The sequence below is a fragment of the Ptychodera flava genome, chromosome 18 (assembly GCF_041260155.1).
Source record: "Ptychodera flava strain L36383 chromosome 18, AS_Pfla_20210202, whole genome shotgun sequence".
NCBI lineage: Eukaryota > Metazoa > Hemichordata > Enteropneusta > Ptychoderidae > Ptychodera > Ptychodera flava.
In genome coordinates, this window is record NC_091945.1 from 773,085 (window position 1) to 784,477 (window position 11,393).

General features: G+C 37.3%; 1 protein-coding gene across 2 annotated transcripts in view; it reads right to left on the reverse strand.

Annotated features, from left to right (window-relative positions):
• Positions 1-1,299: 1,299 nt before the first annotated feature.
• LOC139117952 (agmatinase, mitochondrial-like) overlaps positions 1,300-11,393 on the reverse strand; it is a 31,157-nt gene continuing 21,063 nt past the window's right edge. The window contains exons 2-9 of one of the 2 annotated variants that reach the window (XM_070681201.1): positions 11,330-11,372; positions 10,008-10,250; positions 9,308-9,433; positions 6,896-7,083; positions 5,482-5,676; positions 4,779-4,923; positions 4,439-4,533; positions 1,300-3,225 (exon numbers count right to left, since the gene is read on the reverse strand). In XM_070681201.1, coding sequence (XP_070537302.1) covers positions 3,112-3,225; positions 4,439-4,533; positions 4,779-4,923; positions 5,482-5,676; positions 6,896-7,083; positions 9,308-9,433; positions 10,008-10,209 — 1,065 coding nt within the window. In that variant the 5' untranslated portion in view covers positions 10,210-10,250; positions 11,330-11,372 and the 3' untranslated portion in view covers positions 1,300-3,111. The remainder of the gene's footprint in view (positions 3,226-4,438; positions 4,534-4,778; positions 4,924-5,481; positions 5,677-6,895; positions 7,084-9,307; positions 9,434-10,007; positions 10,251-11,329; positions 11,373-11,393) is intronic. The other variant, XM_070681202.1, reaches the window with a different exon arrangement.

An 11,393-nucleotide genomic window follows, 5' to 3' on the forward strand; every position in this document is an offset into this window, starting at 1 on the left:
TAATTGTCTGGCCATGGATGTGTTACACAGGTAATTGTCGTTTCTTGCCATGGATGTGTTATACAGGTAATTGTCTGGCTATGGATATGTTACACAGGTAATTGTCTGGCCATAGGATGTGTTACACAGGTAATTGTCGTTTTCTTGGCCATGGATATGTTACACAGGTAATTGTCTGGCCATGGATATGTTACACAGGTAATTGTCTGGCCATGGATATGTTACACAGGTAATTGTCTGGCCATGGATATGTTACACAGGTAATTGTCTGGCCATGGATATGTTACACAGGTAGTTTTCTGGCCATGGATATGTTACACAGGTAGTTTTCTGGCCATGGATATGTTACACAGGTAATTGTCTGGCCATGGATATGTTACACAGGTAATTGTCTGGCCATGGATATGTTACACAGGTAATTGTCTGGCCATGGATATGTTACACAGGTAGTTGTCTGGCCAGTTGTCTGGCCATGGATATGTTACACAGGTAGTTTTCTGGCCATAGATTGTTCCACGGTAATTGTCTGGCCATGGATATGTTACACAGGTAGTTTTCTGGCCATGGATATGTTACACAGGTAATTGTCTGGCCATGGATATGTTCCACAGGTAGTTGATGTGTTACACAGGTAGTTTTCTGGCCATGGATATGTTACACAGGTAGTTTTCTGGCCATGGATGTGTTCCACAAGTAATTGTCTGGCTCTGGACGCCATAACAAGTTCGTGATGTCCCCATCTGTGTACAGTTTTGATTGACTTGATGGCAGATGCAAACAATTGTAATTCATCTCATGCCATTATATACTGAGATTGGTGACTTGCTAATGTAATGCTGTTAGTTTTTGCCATTTGTTTCAAAAATCCTGTATGCTCATAGAGAATAGTTATAAACCTTTTTCAGTATTTGAACTGGTTGTAATTGAGACACATTCATGAGCATAAATATTTAAACCAAGTTGCATGGAAGATGTATTTCATGCATGATATCTAGATGCCTCAGGTCAACATACCTGCAACATTTAAATTTTATGATATTCATTGTTAACAAACAAGTTTTAGCTTTCATCAGTCCCTAATCTACCCTAGATAAAGTGTTTACATAGGTAGTAGCCGTCCCTGGCAACCTTTGAGCAGAGTTCCGAAGACACCCTCCCTTTAGAATCAAATGTAGAAATGCATTCTATCTGTCCATCTTTGATCACTGAGTGCAATTCTATCAGTACAGCCCCTCATTACCATTCAACAGCAGAAATACCCTGTAGAATGGAATTAAACTAATGAAGCCAAGACTAAACACATATCTACAAATTATTTTATTCTCTAAACGGTTTAAATTACAAATGATATACATGGCTTACAGTCTGGATTTCCACGTCTATCCCCTTGATCTTCTTGTTTGCAGATTGTACTTTCATTGCACTCTGTGTGATTAATGCCTTTTTGTACAAAGAGTACACAGTAGATGTGTCCACATAGATCACATGTACCTTATAGACAGACAATGATTTGTATGATTAATACAGCAAATCTAAATGAAATCGATTATTGTACTCCTAGTGACAAAGAGACAAAAATACTGTCCTTTTCATCAAATTAAAGTTGCCTTGTTTTGGCAGATAGAATTGAATTTACAGTAACCGAACTTCAATGGAATTTCAAGACAACCATATCATTACATTCCATTTCCATTAGATGTGACACAAACAAATCTTGTCGTTATCAGTTACTGTAATACACCATGGTCACAATGAGAGTGTATCTCCAAGATTATTGAAGTCTGTCATCTAGGTTATCACACCATGTACCAACAACTTAGAATTTTCCTTTCATTGGTTTGTAAATAGAAAAATAAAATAATTTTAAAGCTCAAAAATATATAATACATATCTTTGTTCACATGTGAACTTCATCACATTTGCAAAAGATGGTATTGCAAGCTTCCATGGAGTGTGCGCTGTGAATTTGATGTGTAGTTATGGTAGATAGAGTCCCCTTCCACTCTGTAGAGTTATCATTGGTAAAAGTAAATACCAATAAATTTGAAAAATTGTAAAGTAAAGTGACCTAAGGATGTACGCACAGAAAAAAAAGAAACCTGTATTGCACAGTTCAGCGCAAAGATCAACGATACCTTTTTACGATGAGCGTATGAATATTTTGGAGTGTTCTAGAGATGCCGTCAGCAGTTTGTAAAGCCATACATCCTCAGTAAAGTCCTTGCATTGATTCAACATTTTGCTTTTGTGTTTTCACTATTTTCAAGCTGTTAGTCTAAGAAAACTTTAGTAATGCAAATCCGGCTTGATCCAGGCTTTGTCATGGATACCCACTGAACAGCGGCCTAAACAATCATTCCTGGATACATGAGAAGATTGCTAACATGCTATCAAACAAAACTTTAAAGTGCTGAAATTTGAGTCTAATAGTGGCAAATTTGGTAAAAAAATAATTTATTGCATTTTAATTTCCTCACATTTTTTCTTTTAAATTAAGAATGTTGACTGTTTGCAGAGTTAATTTTGTCATTGTGTGAGGAGAATGTGAATATTTGGTTCGCTGCATAAACTTAGTATGAATGGCTTGTTATATTGATTTTCAGTGGTTTTAGTGAAAAACCATGACTTTTCATTGTAGAAAACCAAGCAGGGTGACCCCCATCTTTTTTCTCTAATTTCTGATTATTCTCAAATACCAGATTAAAAAGTCCTTTATTTAAAAGTATGGCAATGGTTTTCAGTTTTTCTGATCATACATCCTTAGATTGATGCTGAATTCAAATAATCCTTGCCATAGAGGGCGCTCTGCTTCAACCTACAGTCTTTCCATCCTACTGTGGTTCCTACCTCTATGAACATTATTTGATACGCTTTACTTGATTGCATCACTCTTCAACAGTTTATTGAGGAGGATGATTAATACAGCAGGATACTGTCATGGCAGATGAACTTTCTCATCACTATCATCATTGCCATTGCCATCACTATCACATCACTAAACATTATGATGGGAACTACTGGTAGTTTCCAAAGGACAGGTAATGCATTTCGCATTTTTGATTTTACTAGTTTCATTGATAAAACTTTCCATTTACACTACCAGTATTTGCACTACCAGTGAGAGACTGGATAATACTTGACTCCTGGAATCACACACAACATTTCAAACAGAAAATTGGCAGCAACCAACGCTGTAGTACCAGTTGGGTCATAGGGAGGGGACACCTGAAAACAAAGAAATAAAAGTTAATTTCTTGATGATGCACAGACAATATCTTTTCAAAGTTATTATATTTTCTTATTAACTATCTCTGTGTGAAATTGAATGTGTCAGAGGTACAACAAATGCTACCTGACTTCATTGATGAAAGGACTATCTGGTTGAGGTCTTCTTGAGCAAAGTTTAAACACAGCTTCAAAACTTAATTATCCAGGTTTACCCTATAAGAGACTTATTGTACAGACCCAGATCATATAATCCAAGTATTTATCATGAAGTTAAAATCAACAAATGTGCCATTTAACATTGCATTGCCACATTGCATGGCTTCAAGCAAGAATTATGCTTGCACAGTGATTCCACAGTGAATTCACAGTGATTTTGCTAAACTTATAGGTCAGCTCTATGTTCACTCAATAGATGACAAACTTTTTATGATGAAAAATGTATGAAGTTAATATTTCATGCAGATTGAATTGCTACAGTAATGTTAATATGAATTTACAAAAAATGATGAGACAACAATGACAATAATAAAATGCATAGTTAGAAGTAAAAACACATTTTGCATGGATCAACACCAATCAGCTTGCTGGTTATTCAGTTGAAAAATTTTGACAAAGTTTGCAAGACTACTCTGTGGAGTCCAGATCTTTTCCTAAAGTTTTACCCCTAAGGAATAACTGTCTAGCTCTATATATCAACCAATGATATCAAATAACTACCTACCTCTCCTTGATAGTACCTAACAATATCAAATAACAGCCTACCTCTAGTAGGTCTTTCCAAATAACATCAAATAACAGCCTTTATCTCTACTGCATCTCTATCAACAATATCAATAACAGGCTACCTCCAGATCTCTGCCAATGATATAAAATAACAGCCTACCTCTACTAGATCTCCTCCAATGATATCAAATAACAGCCTACCTCTACTAGATCTCTGCCAATGATATCAAATAACAGCCTACCTCTACTAGATCTCCTCCAATGATATCAAATAACAGCCTACCTCTACTAGATCTCCTCCTATGATATCAAATAACAGCCTACCTCTACTAGATCTCCACCAACGATATCAATAACAGCCTACCTCTACTAGATCTCCTCCAATGATATCAAATAACAGCCTACCTCTACTAGATCTCTGCCAATGATATCAAATAACAGCCTACCTCTACTAGATCTCCTCCTATGATATCAAATAACAGCCTACCTCTACTAGATCTCCTCCTATGATATCAAGGCCTTTACAACCCTGAATAATTTCCAGGACCTGCATGGATGTTAATCCTCCAATCTCAGGATATCCTGAAAATCAATGAAAACAGTACAATATATTGAAACCAAACTAAAGCATAATACAGTTTGCATAATTAGACAGATACATTCAGCAAGACTATAATAAATTATAAAATACTAAACATATTACGGATGAAATCAGATAAAATCAATCACTTGTTGACAACTCTTTCTTGACAATGGTGAGTTATACAATCTGAACACATTTATTTCAAATTATTTGAAAAACTTTGAACTTTGAACTTTGAACTGACCTGTACCAGGTGCTATACTTGGATCCAGTGCATCTATATCAAAACTAATATACACAGGACCAGAACCCATGTGTTGCCTCAGCTCATCCATCAAAGACTGCATAGATTTGTTCCAAAATTGGTGTGCCCATATGTAACGAAATCCCTGTGATCATAAAAATTGACAGAAATGTTCTTCTTCAACTCCCATCATGCATTGCACAGAAAGTATGGCAAGCACAGAACAAAATGCTGAAGTAATGGAACATGACAAAATTCAAAGTTATGCTCCAAGATTCATATTCATCTGATATTCATTTGTATTCATGCTAAAAAGAACAAAGAAAAGTTGATCAATAAGAGATAAGGGTTTCACGATGATGTAGATGGGTTTGATGACAGAAACATGGAATTTCATCTAAATTTTGATTTATACATGTAAAATGAAAAACCTTCATGTCAAAAGATAATACTTATGAAGTTCAATGCTTTCATCATCAAAAATACATGCAATACATAAACTACTGTAAAACACTTTTAATTAGAGGCATGCTTTTTAGCATTATCAGATTTTCATTGCAACAGGCAGGTTTTTAATTTAACTAAAACGATATTCTAGCCATAGTAAATGTGAATATAAGTTTAAATTAGCAGCTTACTAAATTAGAAAAATTAACACATTTAGCTAAATTTGCTAAAGAAAGATGCCAATTATAAAGATTACCGGAATTTTCCAGTCATCACCAGGACCACTTGCTTGTCCACGCAAACCAAGAGTCACGACACGTTTGCAATCTAGAAGACCATCATCAACAGCTCTTCTGAACGGTGTACCATGCCCTATCTTCTCTCCCATCATTTCATCTAGAGTATCACAGTGAGCATCGATGTGAATCATGCCAAGGGGACCATGTTTTTCCTGAAAGAGTTCATGAATACATGGATGGTATCAGATTCTGTGTTTTCAACATGTTATCTGTGGTAAAGCAATCGACATATCCATCGTTAATCAACAGTAATCGACAGCTCACTTTAATGAAAAGTACTTTAAATGTTCAACTAACATGCAAAACAATGAAAGACATTCCAATATACGAAAAAGAATTGTTACACTGACTGAATGAAGATTAAAGTTACACATTGTTTAGTCATCAGTTTTGGTTGATAACTGGTGTTGCCACCTGAGATTTGATGATGTTTCTACATTGGAGACAAAATAAGAGTAAATAAAATTCAATTCAGTGAGTTTCACTTCAATAAACTGATTCAAAGTTTAAAATCTCCTGACTATTTTCCTCCTGGACTTCATCATGTTTTGCAGTATCACAATTCTTGCTTTCATCATTGAAATAATAATACGTACATTCCCATAAAGTTTTGTACCTTGCCTTACCCCAAAAGGAATTTAATTTCTAATTAACTTGACAATTAAGGGTAAACGTTAAGTTCAGTGGTAAAGAAAAAAACGTTATCCAGATGTAAAAACTGTAGCCATTATGTCCTTTGCAGTATTTTATGCAAATGTTTGTCAATGTTGTCAGGGGAAGTCCAGTTGCCTTGCATTTTCAGATGTTGTATCTGTACTTAAGAAACCTTTTGGAGCAACACCCAATGTTCATGGTGCAAAGTTGTAGGAAAACATATTTATCACCACCGATGTTTTCATCCAACATCTCTGCCTGGAGACTACCTGTTAAGTACCATGAAAACATCTGAACTACCACACCCCCTGTGAAGTACCATGACAACGTCTGAACTACCACACCCCCTGTGAAGTACCATGACAACGTCTGAACTACCACACCCCCTGTGAAGCACCATGACAACGTCTGAACTACCACACCCCCTGTGAAGTACCATGACAACGTCTGAACTACCACACCCCCTGTGAAGTACCATGACAACGTCTGAACTACCACACTCCCTGTGAAGTACCATGACAACGTCTGAACTACCATACCCCCTGTGAAGTACCATGACAACCTACATCTACAGTACAATTTTTCCCTTGTCATCAATTACAGACAATCATTCTGAACTGCTGTACAGAGCATCATGATAACAGTTTTTGTAAAATGTCGAAGATCATCCTGAAGTAGGCAGGCTGAGAATTGCAAACAAAGACAGTATCAGGTTACCTTGAGTGCTTTGAGTATGGGATAGGATATGGTATGATCGCCCCCTAGAGTCAAAGGTTTACAGTCATATGGTAGTATTTTAGTTTTGTAGAATTCTGTAATATCTTCACATGCTTTCTTCAAATCATACAAGTTGATATTGACATCACCGATATCAGCAACCTGTAAAGACTCAAAGGGAGCAGCTCCTGGAAGACAAGTGGAAATTAATAAAATGAAATTAATCTTTCATAAGCCTTAGCAATCTTTATACAAACCTACCTTCACTGTAAAGAGATAGTGTCAAAGGCTGAATACAACTTATGATAAAGCGGTAGAGCATAATTTCAGAAAATTCACAATTGAAGCAAATTATTTAAAAGAGTGAATGAAAACTTAAAAATACTGAGTTGTGATGTGACGCATAAGACTGAGATGACAGAAGTTCCCCATTTTAAACATCCAATGAAGTTTAATCTATTTATCAACTTCACATTTGTCAAACAAACTGTAGACTGCAACTAGAAAGCATTTGCAAGCAAAAGCGAAGTTCCAGAGACCAGAGCAGCGGAAGAAAAGAGAATGTGTGATGAGAGCGAGACAATATACCCAAGTAGCGGTACTGACACTTCATTACACAGCAACAGCATGTTAGCAGGGGGAAAAAAAGCGATGCTTGCGTCAGTTGCGGAACTGATACGAGATGACAACACGTTAAACAGCGATAATATGAACAGTTCTAAAGGTCTGTAAGAAATTAGGCAATCTACATCAATCGGGGACTCAATAACAGTACAACGTAGCTGCAATGATTTACGTTGAACGCGAACCCTACGCTGCTACAAGACCCTATGCCATGGGCAATTGGTCAATCAATTTTCCCGAAACCATTTGGTTTCGCCACAAAACCAGGGATCAACAGTGCGATCGCCTACTTTGGGTAGGGTTCGCGTTCAACGTAAAATTCAGCGAGCGACCTCTCGCTACAATCATTGCAGCTAAGTACGCGACGATAAATAGCGGTAACAACAGAATACAACTAAAAGCAAGGCAGTCCAGGGAATTACAGTACACAGATTACAAATGCCTACATGTACGGTAAAAATGCAACAGATACATACAGGGGCGACAACGTACAGAAATGTATATCAGACGAGAGGAGACATCGGACCTAGGCCGTTGAACTTGAAAACCGAGGCCACATGCATTTTCATTTGATTAAAAGCAATTAACGCTTGATCTGTTAAGAGTTTTTACCACTGACTAAAACAATTTTCATTGCTATGTCGCTGTTTTCACAAGATACTGACCGTCTGATCTTGATTTTACGTGCAGCCAATGCATGCCAGTGCGGTGACAGACAGTTCACTATGAATGCCTAGCTCTGCATGGCAGGGCTGTGTGTTACCGGCGTTAAACGGCCTCCCACCACAGCCCTGCAAACTGATATAGAAAAACTGCTGGTGGCTCCTCAGAAATACGGCGGGCAGTTTCTCCGCCAAAACAGCCGATTTTGAATCCAAATTTTGCATTGATCTTCGTTTTCGAGCACACCCACCTCGCCTAGGTACACGATGTGCCCTGGCCGCGCTTGTAAACTTACGCAAAGCCTACTTTTCTCTCTCTATGCGAGGGAAGCGTTCGTATCCGCCGCCATTGTTAATCTTATTCAACCCATGAGCACTCGGGCGAAAACCAGCGTGACAGTATAGCGGCATGTACGGCAAGTATTTAGAGAAAAATCAAAATCAAAAAGCAACAAAAAACAAAGCTAAAGAAAGCTAGAATTATTAATAGCTGAAGTAATTTGATATTTGTGCAATGCAAAATAAAAAATAAATAAACAAACAAGAAATGCCTGTACAACCCGGCCGTGCTGAGCGATGACATCATAAGCGTGTCGCAATGCATTCTGGGTAATGAAGGTAAAATTTGTATAGCATGTTCTATGGTAGTAATACGAGAAATAGAGAAAGAAAGAAAGAAAGAAAGAAAGAAGGAAAGTGAGCAAAAACTAACAGTTCCAGAGCTGGTCTCTGGAACTAATTAGTACCACTCATACACATTTGGCACACATTTGTTACATACTTATACCATATCAGATCAAGTTCACATACAGATGTGCTGTTTTCAAACATTCACTGTTTCTCAGTTTCTTCACTGTTTTATGTTCTTGTTCATTGTGGTTGTACATGAACACAGTACATCTTAATCAATGATTTTAGTACCGTAATTAAAAACAAATTTAAAAATGACGATGCCTTAACATAGTAGCCATGTAGTTGTCCGAAGGGCAATCAATCTGATATGATACAACAGATGTAAGCCTGTTGTACTTACACCGGTATGGTCATTCATCTGACTGTGCTGGTTGGTATCTTTTCAATGAAACTTGATGTTTGAAAAATATTTGAGTTCAGGAAAACAAAATACCTGTGACAGTGTTGTATGCACCGATGATACAGGATTCTGTTCTTATTTGACGCGGGCCTAGTCTTGAACCTGAACGATTTGATGAACCTGTGTCCAGTGGAATTCCAACAAAACATACATCCAGCCCTGTTACAAAGACATTGGGATTAAAGAAATGTTAACTTTTGGATTGTAATCAATGGAATATTACTGAGTAGACTTATTATTGCTTCAAGGTTTTCTGAAACTATTCTTAACAATTGCTACTCACCAGATAAATGGCAACTCCATATACGTGGATCATAAAACTTGATGGGTCTACACGGAATGGAATTTGTAAATTCAGATGAAATCTGACGATACAAATGGCCAATCTTGAATTTAGTACAAATACTGAACTTCAAATTGATTCAAATTCCAAAGCATATTATAGTATCCAGAAATTGAATATTCATGTTGTTCGATGATGATGATGATGATGATGATGATGATGATGATGATGATGATGATGATGATGATGATGGTGGTGGTTGTAGTAGTGGTGGTGAATGTAGTGATAATGTTTATGATGACATTTATGATCAAAATAAAGACATTATGAAGATAAAAGAAATGTCTTAATTGAGTAACGTTTATAGCAAGTTTTAACATTTCAATCTCCTTAAACAAAACTTAGATGGACATTATTAATATAAAGACAACTGTACAGTATTAATAATACCTTCAGCTGTAGCTTGTATTGGAAGTCTGCACATGGATGCAATCCCCCCAGATCTTGCCAACTCACTGCCATTCAATGGACGGTTGAATTTTTTCCATTTTCCAAGCTCCATAGAAAACCATCTAACCTTCACTTTACATTCATTGGAAGCACAAAGCTGACCTCTAAAAAGTTGGCAAAATCTACCAAATGTGTTAGCCATGGTAAGTCTTTGCCTTTGTTGCCAAGGTTAAAGAAATAAAGCTGTAGGAAAGATAAGTCGCATTATTAGGATACTGACTATGGTTAGCATTACAAAAGTTACAACGACATGGCTATTTTTTTGTAATAATGTGCACAGGATTAACAAATACTAAGGATACAGTATATACAATTTTACAAAGGCTTGGGCACAAAAGTTGGTATGTTGAGAAGTGAAGTAATATTTCGGCTGTACCCTCACACTGATGTCCCCTCACACTGGTGTCCCCTTTACATGTGTGTCCTCTCACACTGATGCCAACTCTGCTGTCCCCTCAAATTGTTGAGATGACAAGTAACATATATGCTGCCTTTGAGATATTAAATCACTACAAACGTCTTTTACAAAATTTCTCTTGTTCAATGACATGTACAGATTGATTGAAACAAGCAAACAGACCGACAGATAAACAGTATGTAAGAAAACATTGCAGATATATGCTTAGATCACTAGGTCTGTCTATTTGCCTATCTTTTTGGTTCATGTCGATGGTATCAGGAGATGCACACCATGACGAATTCTGCAACAAAACCTAATAACTTGACACCACAATGAATTTTCCGAATCACAGCACCTTCCACAGTCACTTGTGATCTATTCAGCTCTGGGACTATGCGCCCCATAGACATGATAGACGTGTGTACATATGCCTGAGAGGAAGATGGGGCGCATAGATGCAGAGCGGAATAGACCACAGGGGACTGTGCACCCAAGTTCATACCATATGATAATACCAAATAATATAGACCTAAGTTTCAATAGCTTTGTGTTGCATTAACAAACAATTCCGCCATTGTTACTAGTGCTTTGCCAAATGTGTGCAGAGATATCATTATTATAATCTCCCTGCGATTGCTTGCTATCTAACAATACTATGGCCGTAAGTTACTGTGAGTCGGGCGTCCATGCCCGAGGTCCATGCTCTCGCCAGTACCTCAACGGTTTAAGTGTACATGATGCATTCGTACGCCGCACATGATGGAGGTACAAGCGCGACGAATATTTATATCAAATCAGTCATCACTGGCGCTCATTGTTGGAATATCAAGTAGTGGGCTGAGCATACTGTAGCTATGCTTACCTATCAAAAAGTTGGCTGGTGTAACCCCTTAATAGAGTTGTCGCACAACTAACGGTAACAGCCA